Source organism: Mizuhopecten yessoensis, unplaced genomic scaffold (assembly GCF_002113885.1).
Source record: "Mizuhopecten yessoensis strain PY_sf001 unplaced genomic scaffold, ASM211388v2 scaffold8833, whole genome shotgun sequence".
NCBI lineage: Eukaryota > Metazoa > Mollusca > Bivalvia > Pectinida > Pectinidae > Mizuhopecten > Mizuhopecten yessoensis.
The window spans coordinates 273,998-288,792 of NW_018407744.1; the positions used below are offsets into that span (position 1 = coordinate 273,998).

At 38.7% G+C, this 14,795-nt stretch overlaps 1 protein-coding gene across 4 annotated transcripts in view; it reads left to right on the plus strand.

Moving 5' to 3' along the window:
- The window catches only part of LOC110456693 (baculoviral IAP repeat-containing protein 6-like), a 55,583-nt gene that overhangs the window by 23,496 nt on the left and 17,292 nt on the right, over positions 1 to 14,795 (plus strand). For 3 of the 4 annotated variants that reach the window (XM_021507575.1, XM_021507577.1, XM_021507578.1), the window contains 21 exons: positions 1,214 to 1,355; positions 1,698 to 1,912; positions 2,188 to 2,978; positions 3,467 to 3,612; positions 3,854 to 3,967; positions 4,302 to 4,561; positions 4,965 to 5,189; positions 5,651 to 5,834; positions 6,492 to 6,635; positions 6,947 to 7,181; positions 7,367 to 7,640; positions 7,850 to 7,996; positions 8,401 to 8,832; positions 9,992 to 10,119; positions 10,355 to 11,250; positions 11,482 to 11,658; positions 12,262 to 12,462; positions 12,950 to 13,226; positions 13,478 to 13,734; positions 14,232 to 14,337; positions 14,566 to 14,781. In XM_021507575.1, coding sequence (XP_021363250.1) covers positions 1,214 to 1,355; positions 1,698 to 1,912; positions 2,188 to 2,978; positions 3,467 to 3,612; positions 3,854 to 3,967; positions 4,302 to 4,561; positions 4,965 to 5,189; positions 5,651 to 5,834; positions 6,492 to 6,635; positions 6,947 to 7,181; positions 7,367 to 7,640; positions 7,850 to 7,996; positions 8,401 to 8,832; positions 9,992 to 10,119; positions 10,355 to 11,250; positions 11,482 to 11,658; positions 12,262 to 12,462; positions 12,950 to 13,226; positions 13,478 to 13,734; positions 14,232 to 14,337; positions 14,566 to 14,781 — 5,567 coding nt within the window. The remainder of the gene's footprint in view (positions 1 to 1,213; positions 1,356 to 1,697; positions 1,913 to 2,187; positions 2,979 to 3,466; positions 3,613 to 3,853; positions 3,968 to 4,301; positions 4,562 to 4,964; positions 5,190 to 5,650; positions 5,835 to 6,491; positions 6,636 to 6,946; positions 7,182 to 7,366; positions 7,641 to 7,849; positions 7,997 to 8,400; positions 8,833 to 9,991; positions 10,120 to 10,354; positions 11,251 to 11,481; positions 11,659 to 12,261; positions 12,463 to 12,949; positions 13,227 to 13,477; positions 13,735 to 14,231; positions 14,338 to 14,565; positions 14,782 to 14,795) is intronic. The other variant, XM_021507576.1, reaches the window with a different exon arrangement.

The following is a 14,795-nucleotide window of genomic DNA, read 5'->3' on the forward strand; positions in this document are numbered from 1 at the left end:
TAATGCAAATCAAATCAGGCCTACTTAACATAGAAATTACTCGGCTGTTTATTGATATTAATTGTTTTAAAAAATATAAACGATAGTTTATAAAATAAATCAAAACAGTGAGCAGTCACCAACTACTTTCGCAATAATGATTTACGTTCCCGTGAAAAATAATGCTGATATTTACACTTTTTGACACAAAAATAACACAAGTTAAATTATATTATTTGCAATTAACATGGGTTGGGTCGTTATAAAAATTATTCAGCTTTCTATTGCTGCTAATTTAAAAAAGATCAGTCAAATAATTTTGGAGTGAGGTGGTTCACATTCATGTGGGTTTTTTTATCCCGCATTTTTGTTTACGGTTTTTAACAACACGTGTGCTTCGTTACCAGACGAGTAATTTCATCTGTGACATCGCTATAGTTCCAAGTAATGCAAATCAAATCAGGCCTACTTAACATAGAAATTACTCCGCTGTTTATTGATATTAATTGTTTTAAAAAATATAAACGATAGTTTATAAAATTTAATGAAAACAGTGAGCAGTCACCAACTACTTTCGCAATAATGATTTACGTTCTAGTGAAAAATAATGCTGATATTTACACTTTTTGACACAAAAATAACACGAGTTAAATTATATTATTTGCAATTAACATGGGTTGGGTCGTTATAAAAATTATTCAGCTTTCTATTGCTGCTAATTTAAAAAAGATCGGTCAAATAATTTTGGAGTGAGGTGGTTCACATACATGTGGGTTTTTTTTTATCCCGCATTTTTGTTTATCGTAGCCCACCCCAATACTCTGAACCACGCGTTACATCGCGTTTAAAAATAGAAAAATATACCCCAAAAACGAGACATCAATTACTATGATACCACAGATTTTATCAATTATAAGGAATACAATCAGCTTATAACAATGGGATAAACAAAAGACGTAAGAACACTTATCGCGATTGGTTTGTTTTCACGCCAACTTCTGTATCTAACGAAGCGGGATTGACGCCATCTTGCTTTGTCAAAGTTGAGATAGGTGGCGCTCGCTATCTGCTCCTGAATCAGGGGGAGGTAAGTCTAGATTGACATGTCATAAAATTGGTAAGGCAAAGAGGGAGTTGCTAATCCCCTTCATTATACGTCCCTGGTGAAAGTTACTATTCTCTTTTCCTTTGTATGTAGTTTAAAGTGCTCAGAATTTAATATATCTATTTACAGAATCAAGGTACCAATGACAAGTCTGACGCCTTGAAACAGCAGTATGCTCAGGCACAGAAGTCCTCACTAGGGATCCCTAACACTCAGACCCTGCTGCAGCCTCCTCCTCTACAGGTGTTAGTCATAGAGAGAATGCACTCTGGTGAGTACTGCTCAGGTTTAGTGTCTTACACGTCGCTGGTACTGAAGGACTAGTGTTGCTTTCGCTCACCAAAACAATCATCTACATTTAAATTTAGATTATAAATTGTACAATTTAATATTTGTTTCCAACAAAATGCATGTAGCAATTTTGTTGTTAGTTCAGTCTCATTTTTAACTCCTTCAAACAATTATTTTCATTTATTTAAAGCCGGTTTCAATGAATAATTGCTGATAAGAAAGAAACTATTAATTTTTGGTCGCAGAATTTTTCCAAGTTATACATTACTTCTAAAGATAGTTGACAATATCTGGTTCTAAATTGTGTTTGCTTTGTCTGCAGGTGCTCGTCGATTTGTAATTCTGGACTTTGGTAAGCCAGTGGTGCTAACGGATGTGGTGATCCCAGCATGTGCAGACCTTGCCTCGCTGTCTATAGATGTGTGGGTACAGGGTGAAGAGATTGATGGCCAGAGATTTGTGGTGGCTGGAGACATAGGCAGCAGATCTCTCATCATGAATGATATCATGCCAGCACCAGTCTGCAGATACCTCAAGGTAAATTTTATATATTTAATTTCTTAGCCTTTATGATTCATAAATCATGGTAAACAAAAGACCAACATTAGAAAAGGTAGGTACCTCGAGGGATAGTTTGTTTTGCTTCAAGGAGGAAATATGTAAAAATATTTTGGTTTGAAAAGACTTACTCTTTTTAATGTCTGCCAAAATGAAAGACATGTCGTATGGATTCAGGAAGAGTCCAAATTTATTACATGATAAATCATTTATTTGTTCTATAGTTCTATAATAAGATGCTATTTAATTTTCAGATAACTACCATAGGCAGATATGGAAGTGGTTCTACAAGAACAAAAATTCCTATTGGTGCATTCTATGGACACAGCTGTATCTTACCATGGGAGTGGAACAGTTACCTGGAACAGCAAAACTCTCAGGGCAGCAGTATGTCCGGGAGTCAAATAGAATTGCCCACTCAGCCCCATTTATTGGCCCAGTTAAGTGTGTACATGTCATTGCTGGAGGACATTCAGTGTAGGTACAGTCTGGCTAGGACCAGGCTTGAGAATCTGTTGGCTGCTGTTAATACTCAGCAGTATGCTAGTGGCCATATACAGTACTATCTGAAAAAGCAGAAGAAGAACGACTGTGATAATAAAATTTTGCAGGCGTATCATGACTGCCTTCAACTTCAGCTTCAACTGAACCTGGCCCAAAGGGCCACAGACAGACTCCACAGTGCTTTAGGTTTCAAAGGTCATCGAGTGGAAACCTCATTGACACTGAACACACGACTGCGTCAGGCATGCACAGACAAACTAAGGTTTCTACTGGAGCTGACACTGGACACATTGCTCAGTCTAACAACTGTGTCACCAAGTATTCCACAACCACCAGCCTCTTTGTTCAAAATGTTGGACCCTCTGAACTCAGAAATGTTGTTCAAGCATTTATGTGTTCATGGGACAAAGAAGATCCAGATCGGTATGGGGATGCTGCTGATGCGGGTGTGTGGCAGCCAGCAATGGTGGGGTAACTTCTTAGGCAATGCTCTACAGGAATTCTTCCACTCAGAAAATACACAAATCTTCTCCCAGGATAGGTAAGATTGAAATAGTCCAGACAAGATCAAAAACACTATAGGCATGATTAAAAACAGAAAAGTGAAAATAAAAAAATAGTCAAGGCAAGACTCAGAATGATGAAAGTTCCAGACATTACTTTACAGTAACATTACTAAAAAAAAAATCTAAAATGTTTGAATTCCCTAAAAATCATGCAACCTGTGATAGTCTTCGTATAGATATAGAGGAAACAACATTTATTTTTCAAGAAAATAGCTTGTCACTGCCTGTATACAGTGAAAAAGTAGTTGGACTCTATCTGTGGCACGATTGAAAATACACTTATCTTTTCCGACCCATAGGAAACATATCGTGAATATTGAAATGCTACTGATCAAATTTTTATTTGAATTTAGGACTATAAATTTTGAAAGAAAGGATGATTTTGTTCAGATTTTACATAGTTTCACAATAAAATGCAACTAAATAAAGAACTTAGTTTCACTTTGATGGTCTTTATTTGCAGGGTGTTTGTGCTGCTTCTGGCAATGGGACAGAAAGCGTTGTCAGGTCCCAGTGCTGTACACATCATGGAAAGTTTGTTAGATATGCTGGCCAGAGTCCTTACTCCTCTCATCAACAACCAGCAAACAATGCAGTTTGGTCAGTCAGGTAGGCCTTCAACATTCCAGGCATTTACAGTCAATATTGCAAAGACTGTTCATGTGAAAGACAATCTTAAGGACATAAAAATATATTTTGAGACATTAACAATTATTTATATTGCTAACTTCTCATATACACTTTATTTGTAATAGAAAGAAAAATAGGTAAAGCTGAATTTTCCAGTGCATGGTTTTGAATACTTTTCTATATGGTTGTTTATATGGCCTGTTTCTTCGTGTTCCTGCAGGTTTGATAGACTTGACACTGGTAGGATGGATTCTGTTGTTCCTGTGCCGTAACCTGGACCACACATTCGTTGTAGGGTCTAATGGGGAAGACCGACAGATGAAGCGAGAAAATGGTAAGAGACAAAAACATTCAGATTAGTAGATGTAAACTAAATGATTGGTAATATTGTAAAGGTTTTTAATGCCTTCCCATGGCATAGAAAAAATGGCCTTGAGGTGCTGGTAATTGACCATGTTTATATTACACAAGGCTGCAGGTATAGTATTGTATACAGACACAGTGGTAGTTGGTTGTTTCAAGTGGTTCGCTCTTCCACATTATTTTGCGACTAGAAATGCTGTTCCTTATGGAAATCTTTTACCGGGTTCAGTATCAACAACAAATGTTGCTCAGGGGTCTGCAGGTGAGTATTCGGCCTTCTTAATATAATTATCTCTCTGTTTCAGGCAACAGTTTACCAAATAGATGGAATTTCATACAAGGAGACCATAATTTGGTTAACAATAAAAGTAAGGTGAAAAGTTCCAAGTTGTATCGATGGTCCATGCACAAGCGTCTTCTGCATCATAAACAGAAGCTCATGGACCTCCAGCAGGCCCAGAAAACATTCTTCAGCTCTGACAAAACAGCATCAGGCAGCAGTACCTCTCTTCTCAAACAGCAAGAGAAGCAGTTTCGTAAGGAGCTTTCCCAGTATGCCTCCAAGGTAGGAGTTGGATTCATATTTTGATGCACCACCACAAAGTAGTATGAGGCATCAGGTATTTCTCCCGTCCGTACATCCGACCAGTTAAGTTTTGCATTTAGGTCAATTCTGGACGAAGTACCGCAGCTAAGGTCATGCAACTTCACATGCTTATGAACTTAGTACAGCATGCATGTTACATGACTTTTTTGGTAACCTTTACCTCTGACAATTGAAGTTGAAGGTCATGGTATCATGGAATTTGCAAACAGATTAAAGTTTAGTAGAAATGTCTGAACTACATATGTTTAGTGCATGGTATCTGTACTTAACAACACATGTTGATGTCAAGTCATAATGATAAAAAACTTCAACTTATGAAAAGTTAATTAAATAAACATTTCATATGCTCTTTGTTGAACAGTATGTCAACAAAATTTTCCAGATGAGGTCCAATGTGGATGCCCTACGTAAACTACCAAAGATGGATGAGATAGCAGGTCCCAGTAAGAGTAGTGGCGATTATGATCAGGACGGTGTTTTGGTGCTTTCCAAGGACAAAACACTACGAGTGGTGCGGGGTCTCATGGCTCTCCTCCTCAGCATGGACTTCACTTGTAATGTCGACCTGTTCCTGGTCACTTGCAAGGTAGGTCACTAGATCAGATGTGAAAGTAATGATTCTGATAGGATAAACTTGATATTGGACAATTGTTGTATACATGGATGTTTTTATTAAGTATAGGGTTTTTGCAATAATTTGTGGTAGTATAGAACTGAAAAAAAAGTGATGACTTAATCATCTGAATTAAAACAAGCTCGTTAGCATCTTAGCTCTGAGTACATATTAAACTGACCAAGTTTTGAAATGAAATGGTGAGTAACTCTTAATTTAGGTCTAAATACTCAACTTAATAATCTGATATAAGTTTGAAGTCAATTATGGTCATGTTTTTATCAGTTGTGTAAAAAATAATGATAAACCTGTTTGACTAATTATTGTAATTGGAATCAAACTCTTTAACACTCGGACTAGGAATTACATGTCAGGATATTGATCTGCCCATCAGACTTGATCCTTATGGCATCTTGGTTGATTTGTTATGACAGGTGCTTGCCACCATTTGCGTGACGACACGGCCAGCTATCACACTGTCAGAGGCCATGGGACAGGAGCAGTTGGAGAAACTCATACTGCTAGCATCCAACATGGAATTCAGTCACAGCAACATCAGTTGGGGCGGACCTTGGGCAGGACATGCAATTACATGTCTTCTACAGGACATACTTGATGGTATATAGCTCCTCAAAACTGGTGCTTCCATTTAAACTTCAGACCAGTCTTTATTACTTGGCTAAACTATCCATATTTATGTGTAATTTACTTCTCTGAACTCTAGTCTTCTTTGTTGATGACTTCATGTTGACTGAAATATGTAGTTAATACCTGGTAGTAAAATCTTGTGTGGTTTTGCCGTCAATTGACCTTTAAGTTTGGGGGTTTTTATCATTCAAAACATTGTTCAACTAGGGAAGATTCCATACAGTGTGCCTCTACCCGAGATAATGATCACAACAAGAGTTGAAGGTCAAATCGTTGTTTGGATAATATCTGCTGCAGAACAAATCATATTTTGATGAAACAAGATGTATGCATCATGAATGGTTAGAATTTCTGTACCATATCTGTAATCCCAAATTCAAAGCAGCATTCAGACATTGTAATGCTTGGCAAGACCGCTACTGAAGTCTAGAAAAGTCTTTTTTCCATCAACTGTATCAAGATTGAAATAAATATTGAAAGGTAAAACTTTCTTATCCTTACCTGGGCAACAATTATTGTTTTGAATGTAATGAATGGATGCATCATATTAAACTAGATAATAAAAATAACAGATTGATTAGTTATTTTCTCAAATACATGTAATAAAATGCTATCTTTACTGTACAGGAGAGAAGTTTTATCCCCCTAACAATGACACAACCGAGTTGACAGAAGAGTGTATCAGTAACATCACAGAGACAGATGAGAGCCTGCCTAGCAGTGTCGGTCTGCCTACTATGGAGGACAGTGAATCAGGGGCAGACAACCAAGGTATGCACCATTATACTGAAAGACACTAGTCAAAATCTAAACTTTTTTTCTTGACCCATCAGTCATGTTTCTTATGTATGGCAAATCATGATTGTGTGTTTGAGCAACAGTGTATTACAAAATGATGCATAAATATATCTGTGTGAGTATATAGCTTATGTAAATATAAATGTACATAAAATCATCCAATGAAGAGTTTGTATCTGGGAAAAAATATCTGTCTTTTGTACAAATTTTATAGTGCATTAATCCATATATATTTAAGATTGTAGTGAAGTTTTATTATGCTTCAACCTTTCTTTTCTTTGCAGATGCTGATTCCTCTGAGAGCAAAGACGATTCAACAAAAATGAATTTTGACAAGGAATCTTCCATGATGGTAGACCTTCTGTTAAATGGGGAAGAGGAATATGAGGAATCAGCTGCAAAGTTACATGCTTATGTGACCGGCCATGCCAGTAAACCACCACCACCTCCCATGTCTCCCTACGAAACACCACTACCAACCACTAGTCTCAATGGCGCTCTGGAAATGAATTCTTCTGGGTAGGATGAAACAAAATATACACACTTTATACAGTTGTATTTTAGCAATGGTGCATAATAAAAGCTGTAGTGGAATGTTGTTCTTGTCAAACAGAACGTATGTGTTTCATATTAATAACATACAGTGGCTTTAGGGCTGGTAACTTGGACTAATGTCAGTCTTATTTTTGTTTTCTCCATTGCAGAGTGTTCTCAGCAGAGATGGAGAAGGTGGAGAAGTTAATGGTTCAAAAGCTGATAGGTCAAAATAAACAAATGGCTGAGATGACCAAAGGTGACAAGACTCTGGCCAACACTGGTACCACTCTTCAACAGATGCCCTCATTACTGGGGTGTACTTTATCAGGCTACCCAGGCACTATGAAGTCCAGTCTGATGGCCACTGTCCAGGGCATGTCAACAGCTATGGACGCCAGGCTAGAATTTGGTCTGGAAACACATGCTGAAATTAGACTCAAGGTGAGTTAACAAACTAGTTATTTTGCTCAAATTAACAAAAGATAAAAGTATGGATGATTCTTTTCAAAATAACAATTTTACCAATTCTACTTGATCATTTCTTGCATAGAATAAAAAAAGACATGGAATGCTTGTAAAGCTACGCTTAGATTAAATTAACATATGATAAAAAGGGCTGTACAGTTAAGTTTACTGGTTGTCCATTACAGACCATGCTGTCATTACACACGGAGAATGTACAGCAGGCTTTCTCTTCATCACTACCTGTGGCACCCTCTCCTGGCATCAGCGTTGAACAAAGTTCCCCTCCAACCACTGATGATGACATTTCAGAAAGCAGAGCAAACTTACCAGAGGTAAATAAATATTTTATTATTTTTTGTTTTGAAAATTAAGATTAACTTTCTTACGAATGGCACTTTTGCTTTTGTATCAAATTGGAGTGACAAAATGGAAATATTGAGAAGCAGACACCATACTGCATATGTTAAAATCTCGGATATTCCGCTTTAAATCTCTTTGTGTATGTACAATATCCCAACTAATTGGTTATTGTATTTCTCTATTTACCTGAACATGCATCACTTGTACATCTTCTGAATGCATACTCTGTATATACAATACCTGAAATGTATGTCTCAATCTGGTAAGGGCTTTAATAGGCAATGCCTGTGCCCAGTCCTTTTGTACATTTACTACAATTAATAGGTTTGAAATAAAAAGAAACATGTTATTAATATCTGTGTTTTTTTTGTTGTAGAATTCATCATCGGAGATGTTGAGTCAGTGTTATGCCCATCTGTTTAACAATCTCATACCCCAACATACAAACCTTGATGCCCTGCTGCAATTGTGGCTCACCTTGAATGGCGAAGGTAGTTCTGAGGGCAGTAGCACTCAGCTGACCTTTGACCCCAGTCGGACACCCCTGATCCCCCTAAGTACGACTTCCATGGCTAACATGCTAGCTCTGGTGAATGCCACACCCAGCTTGCCAGTGTGTACATGGGTACTTGTGTTCCAATCGCTCACTCTGTTAGCCAACCAGAAGATCCGCTCCCACCCCTTGGGACCAGAGCAGTCCATGGTGATTCCCATGATGGCTGAACGAAACCTCATGGCAGTCATAACCAGATTCCTGTCAGGAACATCAGAATATGGACCCATAGCATCAGCAGCACAGTTTTCACAGGTTAGCCAGCATTAAAAAATTCTGAGGATTTAGAGATCCAGAAATTTGTTAAATATTATACAGTTACTGAATCTAAGACAATATAGAATTCTTACAACTTTGTAATCAAATCAATGGTCTTAAGTGCATGTAAAGGAATATGCTTATGGTATAATAGCATTATTAGCTCACCTGCCCAAGGGCAAGTGAGCTTATGTTATGGTGCGGCATCCGTCGTCCGTCCGTCCGTCCGTCCGTCCGTCGTCCGTCCTGCTGTCGTGTCCGGCATCAACTTTTTGCTTTAAACAACTTCTACTCAATAACCAAAAGACCTAGGAAGATGATATTTGGCCAGTAGCATGCTGGGATCAAGGGCTACCGAGTTTGTTCATATAAATGACCTTGTCCCACTTTCAAGGTCACAGGGGTCAAATGTCGTAAAATCTTCAAACAACTTCTTCTTAATAACCAAATGGTCCAGGGTACGGATATTGGGCCTGTAGCATGCTGGGATAAAGGACTACCAATTTTGCTCAAATAAATGGCCTTGACCAACTTTCAAGGTCACAGAGGTTGAAATGTTGTAAAATCTTCAAGCGACTTCTTCTCAATAACCAAAAGGCCCAGGGTACTGATATTGGGCCTGTAGCATACTGGGATAAAGGACTACCAATTTTGCTCAAATAAATGACCTTGACCAACTTTCAAGGTCACAGAGGTTGAAATGTTGTAAAATCTTCAAGCGACTTCTTCTCAATAACCAAAAGGGCCAGGGTTATGATATTAGGCCTGTAGCATGCTGGGATGAAGGGCTATCAAGTTTGCTCAAATGAATGACCTTGACCCACTTTCAAGGTCACAGGGGTCAAATGTTGTAAAATCTTCAAACAACTTCTTCTCAATATCCAAAAGCGCCAGGGTACTGAAATTGGGCCTGTAGCATGCTGGGATGAAGGACTACCATGTTAGTTCAAATGAATGACCTTGATCCACTTTCAACCTAATGTCCTTGTTCAACAATCAAGGTCAATGGCATCATATGTTTAAATCTTTTAATAGGTTCTTATGAAATCTTAAGATTACAAGTGTTAGATTAATAACAGGTGAGCGATGCAGGCCCATTGGGCCTCTTGTTATATATAAACAACAGATGGGTAACAATTAATTTTCAATTATTAAGGTTGGACCTTCAGCTACCAAAAGCTTTTATGAATTTCTGCTGAGACTTTTGGTTAAATGCTCAGCTGATAACCTGAAGAATCTGAAGGAGTTGATGCTGAAGTTAGTGTATACTCTGTGTGCTGAGAGGTATGTTGCTTTATTCATAGATGCTCATCTGGCATTCGGTGCTCCACAAATAAGACCATGCCATGCTTTTATCATGTGATGCTTGTTTCATTTAACAATAACTTTGTTAATTGACAGAAGATTGAATAAAATTTGACTTTTAATTCATTTACATGAACATGAATGTGTTTGTTAACATGGCTCTCTGTGACAAGTGACCTACCCCCTATATCTGCTGTTGTTGTTGTTGTTACAGAGGTGCCTTCCACTCTGGCCTAGGGCCCCTTGATGCACAGTGTAAGTTCCTGTCTTTCATTCTTGACATGTCGTATGAGAACATTGAGGTTGGCAATGCCATGGGTGTGATTGAGTCCATCAGTAGCCTTGTCCACCAGCACATACTGTGTCAGGAGCGCATCAGCTGCCGCAGTTCCTCAGAGAACAATGTCAACGCCAGGTCATGTTTTGGTGGATTGTTTGCGAGTCTGTTACGGGGAGTAGACTCCAGGTCATCACCTGGAGATGCCTCTAGAGACTCCTTAATGTGTAGTTTACTGCGACTCATCAACAGTCTTATACAGATTCGATATGGACCACGAACAAGTCGTATGTCATCTGTGGTACTGGATAACAGTACAGAGCCTCACACTCCCACCCTCAACCTGTCGGCACTGGCCACCTCCACACCTACTTCTGCTTTCATGCTGTCTGATGAGGAAAAGTGTCAGCAAACTGATGAACAAAAGACTGAAAATTTGCATGCTCCTCCAGAGCCGAATAACACATATGTAGCTGACATTATTTTGGGTCACAGACAGATCATGTGTCATTTAATGGAGGCCCTAAGCTATTGCAATAGTAACACTATGGCTATGATCCTTGCCAGTAGGGGTGTGTCTAGTCACATGCAGGACACATTTACTGGAAGTAACCCTATCTCTGTTGGAGATGGAATTTACCAGATCCTGCGTACCCTGTCCTCGCACTGTTCTGACCAGAAACTGGTACTGGAATCTCTCTTCTATTATATGTCTGGTTCCTACATGGGTATGGCCTCATCACCATCGCTCTGTAGGCTGTCGGAACCTCTGCTCTGGTTTATGCTGAAGGTGCTTGACAACTCGCGTGCAATTCATATATTCCTTGACATGGGTAAGTTTTATCTAATGTAAAAATATTACCATTCTGTGTTTATGGTGTTATCATATAAAGTACGTTTATATCTAACGAGTAGGATTTCAAATCAAAAATGTTATACCTGTAGATGAAGTGTTAAGTTTGAATAGAAATTAAAATTTGGATTATAATGATTACCTGATCAACTGATTTTCTGTAAAATGTGCCTCTTCATTGCTAATGTGTTACCATACATTTTATCTCCAGGTGGGGTAGAAGTTGTATGTCGCAACTTAGTCAGCTGTAACTGTAGAATCATCAATACATCACCCAGTCTCATCTCCACGATCATGCAGAACCTCAATGGAAGGTCAAAGATGATGGAAAAGAAGACTACAGGGGAACCAGAATCCCCAGATGGATTGCAGAACTTTGCTCCCTTAGGTACTACTAGAAACATTTTAGTGATCAATATAACTTTAAAATCTATGTAAAAATTAAGCTTTTAGAAAGCTATAAATTTAGATGACAGTGTAAGTTTAATGATAGAAGGACTGCTGTGCCATTAAAATGATATAACAGCCTTATTTGAGACATTACCACTACAAACAGGAAGCAAAACACCCAGACATTTTTGCTGATATATTATATAGTGACTGACTCCCTGCTGGCTCTTTTATAAAGCATCCTTGATCTGCATATGGTCAGTACACATCCAGACAGTTGACAGGCAAGCCGACAACAGTTATGAAGAAATATCCATCACATTATTTGAAATAGAAATACGTTGAAGTTGTAGTAGGAGTCGGACTCTTTAGGATGACTAACTACCAAGTTTTTGGGTGCCGTGCAAAGTTCATCTGTTGGTAGTGTACTGACCACAGTGGGTCTTAGGAGGTTGACATAGTATTGAGGGGAAGAAAATGGTCTGTAAAGTAACTGAAACACTGTAATACCCTTGTCATCACATTCTACGTTTTTAGAATAAATTGGTGATGAAAACAATCCACACTATTTGCAGTTTTTGATGTTATGTGTGTGTTACAGGTTCGATCAGTTCCAGTAGCCCCACAGCCAGCCCAGCAGATGTCCTCATACAGGCCGCCCAAACTCATCGCAGGGCACGCTCTGCAGCTTGGTCCTACCACTTTTATCCAGATGAGGCCTGGGTGGATCTGACAGTACAACTGCCCTTTGCTATTTTGCTGAAAGAGGTCCAGATTCAGCCTCACAATGCCTCGCTTACCAGTAAGTATCTTCTAGGTACAACAGATACCTCTCAGCACATAGAAGGCTTGAATAGCCAAAGCTTAACACACCACACCACACACACACACACACACACACACCTCAACCCTTTATTTAGGGTTAGGAGGACGGTTCTAGTCTACAAGGAGATTACTCTCAGCACATAGAAGGCTTGAATAGCCAAAGCTTAACCCCCATCCCCACCACCACTCCCACCCACCCCACCACCCCCACCCCACCCCACAAATCATATATTAAATCAATAAACTAACCATCTAAATAGCTTCAAAGTAAGATGGCCTTTAAACTCAGCCAGCCTTGTGAAATTTGTCTTGGAATTCTTTCAGCTGTGGCTTATAATCAAGATCTTAAGATAATCATTAGCATTTAGTTAATGAAGTGAAGTAAATAAGTCATCTGAAGGACAATGGAGAAGTCAATTTATTAACATTAAAAATTAAATTCTTACTGTTGTGTTTTTTTTCAGCATGCCCAGCCTTTGTGTCACTGGAAATCAGCCATGATGGAGTGACCAGCACCCCACTGTGTCAACCCTTGATGACCAGCAGTCTGGCCTTCATCAAGCTCCAGCTACAGCGGCCAGAGGTGGCCACTTGTGTGACCATCCGTCTGCACAAAGCACGCGACTCTATGACGATTGGTTTGTCACAGATCCAGCTTGTGGGCTACAGCGCCTTCGGGGACACTGGCAACGCCCCACAGAACATTTTCATGCCTACAGAGGACTTTGTGTCCAGGTCTAGGTAATGGTTATATGTCTTTCTTATAACTGGAAAGTACTTTACAATTCATGATAAATTGATAGTATCAACAGATCCCCTATCATAAAAATACAACATACAGATGAATAACTACAAATTATTATACAAGATTAAATTACACTGTTCAAATATTGATTGGCTCTCAATTTTATTATAAAGGTTATCCAGAAATTCCCTAAGTACTTGCTAAAATTTTCATTTGATTGTAAATGCTTTGCCATGTTGTGTTTCAGTGTGCGATGGATCCGCCTGCTTCACCATTGTATGACTGCCCACAAGGAGGTAGAGAGCCAAGTGGCCGCAGCAGCTGCCTGTACTCCAAACCTTCTTAACACGTGCTCAGCCCTTTTGGTCTCTCCCATGTCAAATGTATATGCCCCCAACATAGAGAATGTACTGCTCAATCTAGGACTACACTCTATTTCCATGGGCCTGGCTCTCATAGACAATATACTTCGGAGTCCACTTGGTCAAGCTGATGCCAATTCAGGTACTAGGATTTACTGATTTTCATTTTCTATTTCATTCTAATGTTACTGTTACCTCCCAGTATTCAAATGCTGTATTTAATAACTACTTCAATTTGAATTGAAATGGCTTTTGATAATATTCATGATAAAGAAAGTCCAACCCTATCTTAACAAACCATGTTGTGTTTAAGAGATATCTGATTATGCTCTGCTGTACTAGCTGATTTCACTAAGAGTTATTGTAAATCACTTTCTTTTTACACTATTATATTTTACAACCTATTCACAAGGATTTGAATTCCCGAAAAAAGAGCACTACTGCTTGATGTTCCTTGGTGAAATGTGTCTGAGTAAATGTTCATGAGATATTTGATTCTTCAATCCAATTTTTTCACACATAAACATTAAAAATCAATTTACAATCATTGATTTACAGTAGAAGATTTTATCATGATAAACAAGGTTTAACTATCTATGCCATTGCCCCATATTTAATAACTTACAATTGTTTTTTTAGGGATCACCACCCCCTACCTAGGTAAAGTGAGTGGTTTAGCCAATGACTCGACAGTGGAACTGCTCTACCAGCTTAGCACTGTGCAAGACTCCGGCACAAAACACAGGTTTGTACCACACTCAACCAGTTCTGTTTCGTTGATTTGACAAAGCTTCAGACTTTGTCTAAAAATTGTAAATCAAATATTTTATAGGAAGCTTCAGACTTTTAATGAAATATTCAATTAATGATTTTGAATATAGATGATGGAAAAAATGGATCCAAGAAGTAAAATTATTTAGAATAACTGTTCAGGGTAAAACAGATTTACATTATCCCTTGTTTGTACTGACAGAGTGAAGGCGTTGCTTGACTGGCTAAGAGACAGTGCAAGATTAAGTTTACAGAGGACCTCCATGTACTCCGCTGAAGGTTACATCCGAGGGTCACCCCTTTGTCTGCCAAGCCCCGCTCCCTCACACATCCAGTGTGTGGCGTCTGTCTTGTGGTACAGTCATGAGGCTCAAGTGGAATACAACCTGTCTGATCTCATTACAGTAGATCTTGTCAGGTCAGTTTTCAGCT